The following is a 17,100-nucleotide window of genomic DNA, read 5'->3' as shown; positions in this document are numbered from 1 at the left end:
GTGGTTTTCTGAAATCTGTCCAGACAGATGTAAGAAGAAATAGCCTTTACATTATATATCTCGTTTGAGGCATATCTGATTTTATCATTCTCTCTGGTTTCTGCTAGTAGAGTCTCTCTTCCTTACCTATTGTTAAGGCCGTTCATTTGGGATTTTGTTTTTTAGGAATTTATTAAGAGGCCAGAATCAATTCCACACAATAAACATGGGAAGCAGCAACTTTCCATTGACAACGTTCCCAACTCCCAAGCTGTCTTCCTGATGTTGAACTTCTGTCCCCAGAGAAAGAAGCTCATTATCACCTGCTCTCTACTCCCAATGTGGTTTTTTACTCAGTGGCCTTGGGCACAGGGGGGAGAAACAGCTCATCCAACAGCTCATTGTGGAGACCTGTGGCATCTGGGACTTCAAGGCTGTGGTTGCATCTGCGGCTGGAGCTGGAGAGGCGGGTGGGCACCTGAAATCTACCACACTATCAAGGGTGGGCCCCTGAAGTCCACACACTCTCTGGGATGAGCCCCTGAAATCCACACGCTCTGGGGTGGGCACCTGACATCCACCACACTGTTTGGGGTGTGCACCATGTGCTGCCCTCCAGTGGGTGATTCAGGAACCCATCTCTATTTCCCGCCTTTGGGTCTTTTCCAAGTTCCCCCAATCCTCTCTTGTCTCTAGATCTGATCTCTTCTTTTTATTTGAAGGCACCTCTGTTGGGCACATAGGGGTTTGTATGGAGTGAGAAGCAGAGAACACACCTCTGCATCCTTAGCCTTCTCAAAAGACCATTCTGTGGGAATTGTTGGAGCAAGTATTTTTATGCCACCTGACATCACTTTTCATAACTGGGTGTATCCTACTAACACTGGATTCTTAAATTCTTTTTCTTGTCCTTGTAATGTTTCCAGATTGAATATGTGACTATCAACTCTTTTTGCTCCACTCCAGCCCAAGGAGAGAAAAGATGTTTTCTGTGAAGGACCCAAGTCCCGCGTGGTTCAGGGTTCGGGCTCTGGAAGAGGGGCTGCATGCAAATGAAAGAGATGAGACAAGAAATAATAATTTGGAAATATTGGGGGACCAGGCGGGAGCCCAACTCAAAAGGAAGGACTCCACTTGGGCTCAGGCCTTGCCATCCTTTTATTCAATTTGGGATACACCTATAGCCCTTAGGCAGGCAATTTCCAGTAATAGGCAGACTAACTTATCAGTAAGGATTTACATGACTGTCTGGTGGGGAAGTTGCTTCAGCTACCCTTGTCTCGACTAAACAGTGGGTGCATAGCTCTGACCTTTGCCAGGGCTCAAGGGTCAACCTTGTCCACACCTCTCTGCTAGTGAAGGCAGTTTCCCACAGTTTTCCACCCAAGAGTTGGAAATCACAGAACATTTGGAATTGGGCTTTAGAATCTCATGCTCCCTGGGGCAGTATGTCTTTCTCTTCTCTCTGACCAGCCAGCAAGGGAAGAATATGTTCTAGAAGCAAAGCTACATGGAACTTGGTTACATTTGAGGCCAAAAGAGAAGTCCATTTCTCATTCTATAAGAAACTAGAGTTCTTTAAGGCCAGTTCTTAGCCTTTAGACTAATATGTATGAAGGCTTTTCGGGGCCATACGGGGCTCTGTGGAGGGAGCTATGTCTTGCTAGAGATCCCTTGTCCTCTGTCCCTCACGCCTCTATCAAGGAAAATACCTCATTTGACTAAACAAAATCCCTCCCCGCCATGCCCTCCATCCTGTCCAAGATCAGCCTCCATTTCCAGTGTACTCACTCCAAGTCTGTTTTTTTTTTTTTTATAATAAAATCAACATTTTTTTTCACTTTTGTTTGTTTTTGCCCAGAAGCCGTTGACATTTCCCTCCAGTGAGTCATACTATGGAAGCATTTCGAAGTGACCTCCTTAATAAATGTTTCTTTTCCTGGGGGAGATGGGCTATTGGTAAATGACAGCTGTCCCAATATGTCACTGCATAGCATGTGGGGAATTTAATAAAGAAACGCCATGGCACATGCCACCAAAGCCATGTGGTGGATGAACGTACAGAAACATAGCCTTCTGCATCATTCCCTGGCTCCTCTGAGACAAGATGGGAAAACTAAGCATGGTCCTTAGGGGTTTATTCAAGTCAGATGGATGTAGGAGTCAGTCCTTTATTACAGGAATCATTTGAGAATTCAGATTTTGCAACAAAATAATTGAACAGTCAGAGGTAGGAGGTAAAAGTAAGAGGAGAGGAGGCAGATGCAGGTGTGCCCAGAGCCTTGCTGTCCCCCCAGCACACTGCTGCTCACCATCCAGGCCTTGGTTGTGCTAGTCTTTGCCTCTGCAAAGTCTCCAGCCTTCTTCCTCCCTCCTTCTCCTGGGAGTAATAATTATGAGCTCTCAAATTGCTTTGTCCCTTCCTTCCTGCAAGCAGGTGGCACTCTGGGATTACAGTTATCACCGTGGCCACCCACCTTCCCTTCACACAGCCCCCTCCTCCCACTAGAGAGTCTTGCGGCGGGAGGGAGTGGGCTAAATTCGTCTCTGTCTTTAGCACCAAGAACAGGTCTAGTCACACAGGAGGGTTAATGTAGCCCATCCTCATGGAAGATGGTGACCAGGATGGGGCCAGGGACCCAGGGACTTTCTGTTCATCTGAGTTTTCTATTCTCTTTACACAACACCCTCCACCCACTCCTCAATTCTCTCAGATGCTTACTTCCTTTATCCCCTTTTATTCATGTAAGAAAACTTAAAGGAGCAGTGAAATTACTAGATGTGCAAGTGAGTTTTGGTTATAAATATTCGTTGGGGAATGAGGAAAGTTACCAAATGTGGATTCCGGCTGCTCATCTGAATGTGGAGGCTGCTTCAGTCTTTACTGAGCCTTGACTTCCTCACATGGTGAATGTTTGTTGGCTCCTGACTGCCCAGTGGCATCCAGGCCCTCTTTCCTCTAGTCACACACCCCGGGGCATTTGGGGGAGGGTAATTATCTCTCTTCATTGAGTGCAGTTGGTGGTGCTGAATTCAAGGCAACCCACCCTCCCTTAGCCTGGCATGAGTTATCAGTGGTTACCACTGGGTACGGTGTGGGGTTGGGGGCGGGGGGGGGGGGGGAAGGTTCACTTAATTTTTGCAATGTACAATTTGCAAATTAAAGATTTAAGAAGAAGATTGAGATTTACCCAAAAGGTCTGGCTGTATACAACGAATCTTCCTGTGAAATCCATTTGAACAGCAGCCAGAGGCCAGGCCTCTCCCGTGCACAGAGCCCGGGGGAATGCAGAAGGCCCCACGTCACACTCCTGAACTTGCCAAAAATCCCTTTAGAATGATTGAGCAGATGTCTTTCCTTGGGCTCAAGCGGATATAAACCATCACGGCCTGCTTTCAATTCCTTGGTTTCGGTGTCTTTGGGGCAACAAAATCCATCACTTTCAGGTTGGCTTTCTGAATGTTTTTTAAATCTTCACAATGATTTCAGCAATGACCGTTACCGTGTGCAGGAAAACGTCAGCACATCTGTGCTGGGAGCCGCATTTCATCCCCGGGCACAAACTTCCCGTGAGGCTGGAGTGGAACCAGCCTCCTGTCATCTTCGCAGCCAGCCTGGCCGGCCTGCAGTCAGCCCCCAGAGGCTCATCATGGAGCAGGAACTAGTTTCTGAGCTTAGAACCAGAGGCTTACCTGGCATAAAGACCCACCCCGCCACGGCCCACATGTCATCAGCAGTACCAGTAGGTAGGGGTCCTGCCATTCCCACGAAGAAAGAGAATGCCGGATTTTCCGAAGTAAATCGGGGGCACGTCAAGCCGTTGGTCACCGGACCTCAGTTCTTGGTTTCTGGCCTGTGGATCAGGTTTTGGGTGGCATGAGAAAAGACGACTTTAGAGCTTCACATCAATAGATAATTAAATGAAAGCTCTCAGTATTTTCCAGAAAGTCACACGTCCAATTTAAATGAGCTCCTCTAGGGTGGGGCAGATACTGGGTCTAGAAGTTTCTAAGAATCTGGTTTATACAACTTTCAAAATGAAGCACATTTTTCATGATGGTGCACATCCAAGCCCCGGGGGGTGGTGGTGGTGCGGGTCACTGATGTCACTGATACTGACCCGTCGATGTCATCAGGTGAGAGAGAGCTTCAGGGTCGGGAGGCAGTGTCCTTCTCCTCCGTGGGAAGAGTGTGGGGTTTGAGGAGAGGCACCTTGTTTTGCATGGGAACTGGCTCTGACATTGGCTGTAGAAGCCCAGGCAAGTCTCTTTGTATCTATGAAGTTCCATGACCTCATCTGTGAAATGGGGAAACCATCTACCTGGTGATGTTTTGTGGGCATGTGGCACATTTTAGGGACTTTAAAAGGATAGCTGATATTATTACCTCTGATTTCACAGAATCAGGTATTTACACCTGAAATGAACCCCGAGGGAAGGCTGGTTTCACCGTGTGGGAGCAGCCTCTCAGAGGTCAAGGCTGAGCCTTCTAGACCTTCCCTGTGGGCCCCCCAGCAGACAGCCCATTGCAATAGGAGCACTTTTCTGCCTCTTTGCAATTGCAACCCCAAGGTCAAATCGGCTCCCTGGGCCTGGCCTCAGCACAATGCAGAAACAGCATTCAGCTTACTGCCCTGCTTTACTGCATAGTGGAGTTGGGAGACCAGTGCTGACCTTGCTTCTAATTCCAGATTCCACAGAATTCTAAATGTCTCTGGTCACAGCCAACATGTGGTCAGACTCTCCCCCTCTTACCTCCTCTAACCCCTCCTTTTCTCAAATTTCTGGCATCCTCACCTCTACTGCCTGGCCGCTCAGGGACCCAAGCACTCTCCTTCGGGCATTCTGCCAAGCAGACGGTCCCTCCGGGCCTGTCCTCAGGGCTCTGCTTCCACACACAATGAGCCAAAGGGCAGTTTTCTCAGAGATTCTGGGGCCAGATTTCGTTTTGTTACACATGTAAATGTACACATACAGTTGTATAAAATATAAACACAAAACTGTATGAAAATCAAAATAGACTTTGAAAATAAAGTCTTCTTTCCACCCATGCCTATAACACCCAATCCCTTCTCCCTTATTGCTATTAGTTTTTATTTATCTTTCTAAAGACACACTATTCTGGGCCAGCAGGCATGTCTCAGCAGTTGAGCGTTGACCTGTGAACCAGGAGGTCATAGTTCGATTCCATTCCTGGTCAGGGCACATATCCATGTTGTGGGCCCAATCCCTAGTGTAGGGCGTGCAGGAGGCTGAAGATTAATGATTGTCTCTCACCATTGAGGTTTCCGTCTCTCTCTCCCTTTCCCTTCTCTCTCTGAAATAAATAAAAATATATTTTAAAAAAGACACTTTATTCTTTACACATAATAATATCCCTCCCTCCCTCCCTCCCTCCCTCCCTCCCTTCCTTCATCTTTACTTTCCTCCCTTCCTTCTAAATGAAAGTATATTATATTTTTAGTAAAAATTTTAAGGCCACTTAAATTCAGCTCTATGCTTAGGAGCCTTTTAAACAGCAAAATCACCAGCAGAAAGCAAAAATGTGAAAAATGTGGCACTAAGTGTACCAAAAAAAGGCTCTGTTCCCAGTAGGAGAGCTGCCATGAGAAGGCAGAGTGTGACCTCACTTGACCTCAGCTGACAACATGCACATGGATGGCTCAACGTTTTTGTCATTCTACACATGTCTCTGGATGACACAAGTATTGACTTGGGTTTTAAAAATACATTTTCAGCAAATAGGTGAATACACATATGGAATCCATGAATAATGAAGATTGACTATATCATGTCGTGGCATCCTTTTAAAATAGGTCCTATTACAATGGCATGCGAACCCCAGCAATCTCCTCTCCTGGCTACCTTCTCTGAGACTCTTGGAGGCTAGTACAGCAAAGGCCTTATCCAAAGACCTCAGTGCATGTATGACATACCTGGAGCTAAATCCCAGGTCTCCCAGGCACAGCTGGTACCCTTTCTACCACATATTTGTGGGACCAAATACAACTGTTTTAACTTGCCGATGGGGCTCTATGTAAACGTTCTTGCATACTCCATCCCACTCCAGTGTGGTTTCCACCCCCCCCTGCAATAATTAAAGCTGCTTTTGATCAGAATGTTTGACTTGATGATTTGTAGTCAATGGGCCCAATGAAATATGTGTATAAAAAAAAACCCAAAGGAAGATCAAAACCTGAATGAAATAAGACACAAAATGAAATATTAAAAGAACCCAATAAAATATCTGCAGCAAGAACAAGCTTTGACTTTTTAAATTTAGTTCTCCAGAGAGCCAAAGCATAGATGGGTAATAGGAGAGGGTAACGATGTGAAAAAAACTAAACACGCTGTAGAATTTCAAAAATATGAGCACATGCTGCGTAAGTAGGAAAGATGGGCCCAGATGTGATATTTTAGTTGGAAAATTACTAATGTATGCTATTTATAAATACATATATTTTGATGCCAGATTATCTCAAATTGTTTTGGTATTTCAACAATTATACAAAATTAGGTCATTGTTTATTTGCCTAACAGATGTACAGAATTTACAACCCAAGTTAGAAATGGCTCAAAAGTAATGTAGCTGGCCGGCTGGTAAACGTGTACACTTCAAATGAACCAACAAATTAAAGAGAAAAAAAAGGAAAGGCAAAGATTCAGTCTGATCTCTAAGACCCTGTGCTTATCATCAATTGGTACATCATTACTTTGGTGTTAGATATTTCTGTTTCAAAGAATTCCAAGCTACCTTTCATGCTAAGACTTTCTACATTCCAGAATCTCTTCCCCACCAGTTATAATTTCACCCGTTTCTTTGGGGTGAAAATTCAGCTACTCTTATCCAAATAATATTCACCCAACACCTGCATACGTGTGATCTGAAGAAACTCTATTATTTACAGAACAAGATGTTGTTACAGCTCTATTCATTTATTGTACTTTTCACATACTCTTAGGAGAAATTAAAAATTCCTATTCAAGTTCCCAACATCCCATTTATCCATATGTATCTGAATCAGTGCCTCAGAATCCATTCTTTCCACCTTTTCAGTTAAAAGATGTAATTCTCACTCGTCCACGGCATTTCCTGAAAGTTAATTTTGTAATGAAACACAACAGAACCTCACTTGTCATTTCAAGGGTAATTTTTATTGATGAGAAATATTTTGCAGATAGAAAAAGACAGCTTTCTTATTTGTATGACATTTTCCATTTTGAAAAATTTCTTATTAAAGATTCCAACCCTTGACGTACTGTTTGAGAAAAGCAGCTTATCCATCAATAAGGATCCCACCCTTTATCAAAAACGAATCGATTGATCATGTCGAAAGATCTCAGAGGCTGGTCATAGGGTAAAATGTGTCCTCCGCCTCGAACAATGACCTGAAAGGAGAAAAAGAAAAGAAAAATAGAAATGTTGAGAAATGCATATTCTAAATAAATGGAAAGTTTTGATTCAGATTGAAGTATTCTGAAAGCTTACATGAACACAGAACATATTCTAGAAATTCATGCCTTGGGCTCTGCCAATGTCTTCCCTTTGACAGCTTCAATAAGAGGTACTTTAAGGTGGGAAAGTTTTGAAGTTGTGTAGTTATTTAATTTTACATAAATTTGGGTTCATCATTACCTTGCATAAAACTGGAAAATTTCTCCTTGTCTTTCTCCACTTGGGCGGGAGCTAAGAGCTGTCTGCTCTCCCCAACCCTCCGCTGAGCTATAATTCTTACCTGGTTAGGCCCTGACGTGGGGAGACACACCCAGGTCAGCTCTGTCTGCAACTGGGCAGAGAAATGTACCCAATTTCACCCTTCAGTAAAGCAAAAAATCCTTGCCACCTGAAATTTTAAAAGGCCATTTTTTTGAGCAGCATAGAGTTTGAACATTCTCCGCCCCCTCCCCCGCCTTGATTATGAAAAAAATTTTAAGCATACAGCAAATTTGAAAGATTTCCACATGCACCATTTAGATTCTCTCATTAACACCCACGTTACTCATTTTCTCGCATAAGGATCCCACTATTTATGTATTAATCCACCTTATTTTTTGACACATTTCAAAGTCAAGTGGAGGTATCAGTACACTTTCTCCCAAATTGTGTGCAACATAAACACACAATAGCATGCAGACTCACCACGTTTGGATAACAGTGGACACCTGTGAGCCCTCTCAGGATGTAAAAAACATTCTTAAAACATCTAGTTGAGGTGAATTCAGACCCACACATGGACCTACAAAGGGTCCACCCTTGTGCTAGGCTCCCCGCTGACAAAAGGGGACCAGTCTCTACACGCAGAAAGCCTCGAGGTCCAGCCAATGTCCCAAACAGAGGACAGGGAGGCCTGCACGATTCAATTCCCAGCAGGAAAGGGCTGACACTGAGTGTCAGGAGGCCACACACAGGAGAGACCAACGTGGCCTGTGCTGTCCTATGGCACGTGGACAACACAGGGGTTAGCAGTGGATGGCGGGAGTGAACACACGCAGTACAAGCATCACATTAGTAAGTTCTAGCTGTTGAATCACACCCAGTCACTTTGACAAGGCCCTTCCAAAGAGGCTGGGCTCATTTTACCTGCTCCAGCCTGGGGGGGAACTGAGGCAGAAAAAGGTACACATATATTACATAGTGCCTTTATGATATGAACCCCCCAAGCCACCACCATACACCCACCCTTGCTGTGAGGTCAGAGGGATCAACATGGCTGGATGAATTAGACTTTGCAGCTCTCCAAGCTGTGCACCCACAAATGACGAGAGCGCATTCACACCGGCTCAGTCGAGGTGGCTGAGCTATTTGGAGCTATACGGTGGCTTGTCCGAGCCACACAATTGCAAGTGAGAGAATTAGCTGGAACCCTGGCTTCCGATGCAAACACCAGTGTTTTAAATCAAATCATTGTACTGGTACCACAATTCCTTACTCCTGGGCCAAACTTTACAGCTTAGTCACAGAACATTTCACCCACTTCTCAACAGCCCGCGGAGGTAGGTGAGGGAAGGAGACCACCACTACAGGCATGAGATTGCACCTACTCCTGCTATGCAATTGGAAACACCTGCTTTACGTTACACTCCATCGGGGGTCCGCTGTGCCCCGCTGCAGTGACGGCGGGGCCCACCGACCACGCGTGTTCAGGCTTGCGTCTAGAAACCCACCATGTCCCACTCTGTCACAGACCGAAAGTAAACAGATGTGTGACAAGGGCCCCTGCAGATGACTCTAAAGGAAAACGTTCCCTGCCCCCACACTCTCAGGGTACAATTCTCTTCCTGTACATTCCCATCCAAATCGCTGGCCTTGGCAGGAATCCGATGAGTGATTTTTATGCAACTTCAGCTCGGCAGAGGACACTTAATGAAGTCATGTTTGTGACAAAACCCAGCTGCTTCAACTGGAAACGAGTTTGGCAGCCGTGGTCCAGAACAGCAATAAACCGAATACCGCAGAGCCAAGGTCATCCTATGTCCAGGGCCAGCCTGCAGCTAATGGGGACAGCACAGTGTGGTAAGGCCCGGGCTCAGGGAAGTGAGGGCATCGGAACGTGACTCCAGGCACGGCAAGCTGTGACTTTGGCCAGGTAACTGAACCCTCTAAGCCTCAGTTTCTTTGTACGACGGGGAAAGAAGTATCACCACTTGGGGACAGTTGTGAACTGTGTGAGAAATTAATGGAATCACGTCCATGGGACACTGAGCACAATGTGTGACCTGGGGAGATACTCAAGAAATATTAGTCCCTGTCGTTATTCTCCTAACAATTATTCTTATGCAAAATGCAGCATCAAAATGCTTGTATCAATGACCCTCGAATATTGTCTTCCCACGTTAGCATCAACAATCTTGGTTGAAGGAAGTTGTTTAAAACTTGAACATGCATAATAACTCCTGAGTTGGTTGAGTGGACTCCTGGGCCCTGCCTGTCGAGGGTCCAATTCTGAAGGGCTGGGGCGAGGCCTAAGAATGGGCATCTCTAACACTTCCAAGGGAATGCTGATGCTGTTCGTCCAGAGACTCATTTGTGAGAACTACTGTTTAGAAGAACCGTTTCTATCCTGTGACAGATCAGGCAATTCTCTATTTACTTCATGGGAGACTACAAACAGAGACTTATATGAGGCCATTTCCATCCAGGAGATTAATCTTGTCACATTTAAATAGGTGATCACAGCCCTGTCACATCTTGTTGCACACCTTAAAAACTATGCATGACCTCACTTAGTGTATTTCTTCCTGATGGTCTGTTCTCCTGGTACTGCCTCCCTCCCCCCCGCCCCACACACACACACCATGTCCATGATAATCATAATCATGTGGTCAGGAAGGGACGACACAGCTGGGTATTATAATTCTTATTCTCAGAGACCTGCCTGACCCCAGTCCAATGCTGAGCTGCCATATGGAATGACCAAACGCCATGAAAAATGGTGTCGTTAAGATGGGGAAGGAAAGCTCTTGCAGGAGCCACGGCTTTTTCACTTGCCGCAGATTCTCAAAGGATGCTCTCCAGCACACTCACAGCCAGCATGCTGCCCATGTCAGCCTCAGGAATAAATGTATGTGTGCTGACATAGCGCCTCTGTTGTTTTCAGCCACGCCGCTCCCCACTCACAGATCGAGGGCACCGGCCACTCCACAGTTTTTAAGGTGTGCAACAAGATGTGACAGCGCTGTGATCACCTATTTAAATGTGACAAGATTAATCTCAAGCCTCCCTGGATGGAAATGGCCTCATCACCAGGAACTGTATGTCTGGGCTGTTTCCACACTGGAGCCAAAACCGCCGGACTCATGTGTTCCAGATGTTCCAGGGGTCGCAAACATGTCATGGGTTTTAAAAGGGTTCTATAAAACACGTTAAAACCTCAATTGACTTTGTGTTTTAGAAAACTGTCCAATTCTGCCCGGAACTAGAAACATGGACTCGTCAGTAAAGGATTTCCCAGTCGTACCTTTGTAGGGGACAAAATATAGAGGGAAATTCCCAGTGGGCGTGTGGATGTGGATTGCCGGGGCTTGCATGGGAGTCTTGGAGGAAACAGATCACTGGACAGATTGTGGAGGGTGGGTGAGGGGAGGGGAGCATCGCAGACAGAGGAAACTGTGTGTGTGCGAGCATTAGGGCACAGAACTCATGGCACGTGCCATGCCTTAACCTGCAATGGTTCCATTTATGAAGGCATAGAGGGAAAGCAGAGGGAGGGTGAACAAGTAACCCTGTGTGACATGCTGCTGAGATGCATCGACCTTATCTGATGGGATGTGTGTGTGTTAAAATACACATGACATGAAATAAAATGACCATTCTAAGCATTTGACAGTGACCAGTTCGGTAGCATTTAGTGCATTCACAATGCTGTGCAGCCTTGCCACTATCTAGCTGCAGAATGTTTTCATCGCAAAGGAGGCCCCATTACCATTAGCCATCGCTCCCTCTCCCCTCTCCCAGCCAGTACCTGGCAGTCACTGCTCAGCTTTCTGTCTCTATGGGTTTACCATCCTCATAAGAGGATGACATATGGTCCAGGTAGGGACACATTCAGATGTGCATTATAGAAAGATGACTGAGCATGTGCTGAGGAATGAAATGATACTGGGGCAAGTGAGGCGACTAGCTGTTCAGGTGAGAAGTGATGTAGGTTCATAGCACAGGTGATGAGAAGGGGAAAGAAAAGAGGGATGTTGGGGTGGAAGCAGTGAAATTAGTGATTAATTATATATAAAGCTGAAGTGAAAGCAGCCCCCCTAAGCCACGCACACACATGTTCCCCACTTCAGGCTTTTTCGCAAGGGATGTTGACATTGACCAAGACAGAAGAAAAGAAGCCCCTGGGAGATGCAGGCTGAGGAGGCAGGCAACAGCACAGATTTATAGTTCTTGTTTGTCACGATGGAATGATGGAGACACAAGAAAACCTTGTTGGTTATGGCTTCTGACTTACACTACATTCTTTTACTATTTTTTATTTCATTGCACATTTATGAAATCTTACCTGTTAGCTTTCAGAAACGACCCGTACGTAGAAATAAAATAAATATGCACTCAAATAAAAAATACACTAAAATGTAAAGGTACTTGGGAAGGAGAATTAAAAACAAGCCAAAGCTTGTTAGCAGCCACCTCCCAACAAAGAATGAGGCAAGTCACTTAAAAAAAATACACAAAAAACAAAGCCGAAATCGACGCTCACAGTTACTCCCATGACACCCAGGGACAACTCCTGAGATTTACAACTCTACACCTCCAGTGTAGCAAGTGATCATTAAATAGGAGGGGGAAGGCTGCTTTCGCTCACCTACATGTGCGCCTTGCCGTGGTCCACATTCTTAGAGTCGTCAGTAATTACTTTTGGTATGGCTTTAAAGTTCCCAAAGGGCCTCCCAGAGGCACCATCTTGCTTAATCAGTTGCAACAATATTGTAATTTAGGATTTCCACTGCTGCCTATGTCACAATAGCGTGTGTCCCACCAACTCACTCCGTAAGAGCATGCCATTCGGCCTGCTGGTGAAGAGCATACACTCAGGGTCCAGCAGTCTGGCTTTAAGCCCAGCTCTGTGACTTTGGCCAGGGACTTAACTGCCTCTACTTTCTCATCTGCAAAATGAAGTTAACATATGGGTGACCAGTTGTCCCAGTTTGCCCAGGAGTGAGGGGCTCCTGGAAACACAGACGTCTCAGTGCTAAAAACTGGAAAGGGCCAGGCAAGCCAGGATGGTTGCTCACTCTAAGGATATTTAACCTTTTGTGGAGATTCAAAGGGAGAATGCATATAGAATGCCACATGGCATTCAGCCCGCAGGTATGGATTAAGCTTGAATCATGTGCCGTATAGACAAATAATAAGCACTCAAGCAGTGGTTATCATGCTACTATTGACTGACTTTTTATGGTCAAAGGAATAGTTTTCCTTTTAAGAGTGGAGGAAGAGCATATGTTACAACTAGAGGCCCGGTGCACGAAATCCCAGCATGGGTAGGGTCCCTAGACCTGGCTGGTGATCAGGGCCCAGCAGGTTCCCCACCTCCTCACCTCCCCACCTCCTCCTTCCCTCGCTCCTTCAGCGCCCCACCGCTGCCGCTGGTTGCCCATCATGTTCCATGCTGCCCCCTGGTGGTCAGCGTACATCATAGCAACCGATTGAACTCCCGAGGGGACACTTTGCATATTAGCCTTTTATATATATATAGATAGTAATAACTACAAAATGCATTACTATACTTTTTCAGAAAGAAAAGATGATAAAATATTCTTCAGGAGGGGGGTATTTCTCTTCCAGGCTTCTTTCATTTCCATGCGATGAGTCCCTCCTTCCCATGGGCAAGGTCCCAGTGATGGTAAGAAAGCAGCTTGAACATGAGCTCTAGCCTCTGTCAATAGACTTGACTTAACTACCGAGAGTGAGTTTTAGCCCTACGTCTGCCAACACCAGGATCCGCCCCATCCTTCCCCTCCACCCCCTTCCGCCACATTCAATGCCAAACACCCTCTTCTCCCCACACAGAAATGTCAAGCGAGCAAGACCTTACTTGTCTTAGCAGAATGAGAGAAAGCTGTTCTGTCTTTTTTCCCTTTTAAGAACCCACTTAACAACAAAAGGATTTGATGCAATTAAAAAGTAATAGAAACTCCACTTCCTCCATGTCCAGTTTTATATTTGACAGCCACAAGAGGATAAAAAGCACAGCCCAGGTCATTAATGGCCCTTCCTCAGTATCTGGCTTTGCGATCTGCATTCATAGTTTTTCTTTGAGGACAGACTGAGTGGGAGGAGAGGGCACAGGGGCGGCAGGGAATACTCTAATGGCAGTGTCCTGAGGACCGAGAGGCTGACTCACTCGCCACTTCTGGGTAACATGGAAGCCAGAGCCAGCCAGCCTGCTAATACTGTGTCTCCTGCAGACATGGCAGGTTGGCCTCACAGTGGAGTGCTGGGCTCTCGCACCTGTGCACATCGCTGCCCCGCTCCACACCCAGGACGTCGCCTTGGTAGCTTGAACCCAGCCGTGGTGGGCGTATTCCCACCAGGGAAACTGACAGCCACTACAGATCAGCATCTCTTCCCTCCCAACCCCGTTCACCCTCAGGCCACTGGTTCTCTGACGTTTTGGCTCTACTGGGGAAAGATGAAATATTTGGGCATTCTTTCTCAAAATAAATCAAAGAAACATCCACCCAAATGGGTAAATTAATGACCCTTCCTCAGTATCTAGCTTTACAATCTGCATTCGTGGGCCGAAATGTCTCTGACACCTTGGCTCAGGAAATCAGACGGGCCGGGTTGCAAGAACCTGCAGGAAGGCGAGAAGGCCCTGTCGCCTGTGCCCAACCCTGCGCCCCCACTTAGTTCCAGTGAAATTGGCAAGAGTCCTTGAAGGCCACACCGCCGGGTTCCAGGGAACTTCCGCTGGTGTCAGAGCCCCTGAGACACTCCAGAGCGGGTCTGTTTGGGACAACTGACTAGACAGGGCTTCTAGGTTTAACTGTGTTCCTGACCCACAGCCTAAGGGGACCCCGGACCTGCAAATGTCCCCAGGTTCCAGGGATTTCGGATACAGAACATGCCAAAGGGCACAGCATTTTCATGATGCCATTACTTGAAAGAAAACAAGTCCACAGTTTTTACTGCCAAAGCAAAGATGGCGCAAAGCAAAACGGGGCCCTTAGTCCAGGGGACAATGGGACCATCTTAACATAACTTTATTTTGTTTTGTCCCCCTGTCCATTTCTCTACCCCACTCCACCCTCCAACCTTGTTAACTCTCCGGCTCTGTTTAACATCCCCACAAGCGATTTCGTGACTCGGCCTACACTTCCTTAAATTAAACAACAAAAAGCCACTGTTTCAAAAGCAAACCCAATTCCTTCTTTGTCCCTCAAATAGTATAAATTTTTAAAACCCATCCTCCCTGTGTGGATAATACTTTAGATGTGAAACTTCTTCGTATTTATTCACTTCCCATAATGAAATGGTTCTCTGTGAAATTTCAATAGAGAATTAAAGACCACTCAACGGCTAAGAGAAGATTATGCATCATTGCCTAGCAGCTATACCTCAGGAAATAGATCTGCTACCCAATTTATGTTTTAAATAATACAATAAATCAGCTCCCTGAGAATTAGCTAAGTGCATATTTGGGTAGCTTAATTTAGAAGCATTCTTTTCATGCGAATAAGTCCTCTCTAATGAAAAAGAACCACATAAACCAAGAGGACTCTTGGCAAATAATCAGAGTAAAATTGGGAGTTGCTATTGTTTATTATTCCCTTTGTTTTCAGGAAGCAAGCTGTGTCCTTTTCTAAGGAAAGGAAAATAAATCAAATACCAAGGATTCAATATTTTAAAAGGAGACGACACTGCAGTCAGCCCCTGAGATAATGAAACTTTTGCACCATCTTCCATAAATTGGTTTCCCAGGATGCTTCCCCTCTCTCCCCCTATGTCACACAGAAAGGAAATAGTCTTCAGCTGACATCAGCAGTGCATCCTTTGGCTCGGAGTGGATTGTTTTGAACTATTCATTATCTCCGCATGTCTAGTCTGTTTCCTAGAAGACATTGTGGTGTGTACAATTGGGGAGTGACAATAGCATTCCTTGAGAATTGTAGTACACACACACGCACGCACACACACATACACACTGTGGGAACCATGCCAGGTCCCCGGATAATCAAGGCCAGTGGGAGCACAGAGGCCTTGTTATCAATACACCAGAATGGCCAAGGGCCGCTCTGGGCATGTGCCTAAGTGGGATGTTCAAGGACTCTGAGCCTGGGAATCCTATTCAGGCCAAGATACCATGAGCGGGTGCAAGGACACACGGTACACTGTGCCCTTCAGTAGCCAGTATGATTGATGTAACTATTGGCATGAAGCCTTCTTTGTCTAAATAGTGTAAAAGTAGGTTACTGACCAGCTAGTTGGCTGGAGTAGGCTGGAGTCAGCTGAGGATGGAGTGAAAAGTCTGCTAGAGAGAGCAGCTGGGCAGGAGAGACAGAGGAAGCTGCTGAGCTGGAGAGCTCAGGTGCCGCTATGATGTGAGGCGGTGAGCACAGGAGGCAGCGAGCACAGGAGGCAGCATGCGTCTGCTCAGATAATAGCTGTGGGTACAGAGACTGATGCTGCTTTATGGGAAAGATATATGTTCACCAGCCAGTGTCCGGCTGCCTGCCTGTATGGACTTTGCTGTGAGGACTGTTCTTGTCTGATGGCTATGTGGCCACTGGTTTCAGCAATAAACTCATTCTTATACACCCACAACCTCTCATGGCTTCTCTGTCTAAGACCCGGCGTCTAAGAGGTCCAGCCCCAGGCAGAGGGGCTCGGACCCAACACTTGCTGTCTGGTGAGCAGAAGATAAAGGAGGAACTTGGACTAAGTTCCCAACAATTAGTACAATGGGCAGGGTTCAAGCAGGAACCAGCCCTGGTGTAGTCAGATAGGAGAATTTAGAAGAATACATGGACTCAGAGATACTCACAGCCACTCAGAGATACTCAGAGAACCAGAGCTCATGCAGGGCTCTTGCTACTGGCTCCGACACACACACACACACACACACACACACACACACGCACATACACACACACACACACACGAGAAGGGAGTAGGCATGAGGCAAGTTTGGTTTTAATTCTAATTTGTTGAACATTTACTGAGTGCCAGGATCTGTGCTAAGGGCTTGCTACCAACAGAAAGCATACATCTTTCCTGTCCTCAAGGAGCTCAGTGTGAAACGGGTGGAAGGTGACTACAGAGTTAAAAGAAACCCCAGTGTGGTCCCTGCCATGGGAAAGTGACCCAGAGAGGACAGGGAGGCATTCTGGGAGGAGGGCTTCCCCCAGGTGATGCTGCAGCTTAGCTTTGGAAGGCGCATGGAGGCTCCCGGGCAGCCAGTCAGATGAGGAGAAAGGGCCTTATGAGGAGGAGGGAGGGCATCCCATGGAAACTGCTGGCTGACAAAACAGCAGGGTGTGTTTGGAAAATTATAAGGTGTTTTGTTTTCTTTTTCAAAATTCTAATTGGGAAAAAGGGAGAGTGAGAAGTCAAGTTGGGGAAAGAAGCCGAGGCCAGATCAACCATCACCACCGTTCCGGTAAAGAGCTTGGACTGGG

The 17,100-nt window shown here is 46.2% G+C and overlaps 1 protein-coding gene across 2 annotated transcripts in view; it reads right to left on the bottom strand.

Annotated features, from left to right (window-relative positions):
* Positions 1-7,112: 7,112 nt before the first annotated feature.
* The window catches only part of CPVL (carboxypeptidase vitellogenic like), a 105,972-nt gene continuing 95,984 nt past the window's right edge, over positions 7,113-17,100 (bottom strand). For both annotated transcript variants that reach the window (XM_028155087.2, XM_054726508.1), the window contains exon 13: positions 7,113-7,368. In XM_028155087.2, coding sequence (XP_028010888.2) covers positions 7,264-7,368 — 105 coding nt within the window. In that variant the 3' untranslated portion in view covers positions 7,113-7,263. The remainder of the gene's footprint in view (positions 7,369-17,100) is intronic.

Source organism: Eptesicus fuscus, chromosome 14 (genome assembly GCF_027574615.1).
Source record: "Eptesicus fuscus isolate TK198812 chromosome 14, DD_ASM_mEF_20220401, whole genome shotgun sequence".
Taxonomy (NCBI): domain Eukaryota; kingdom Metazoa; phylum Chordata; class Mammalia; order Chiroptera; family Vespertilionidae; genus Eptesicus; species Eptesicus fuscus.
This window is presented reverse-complemented; position numbering and strand designations above follow the sequence as displayed.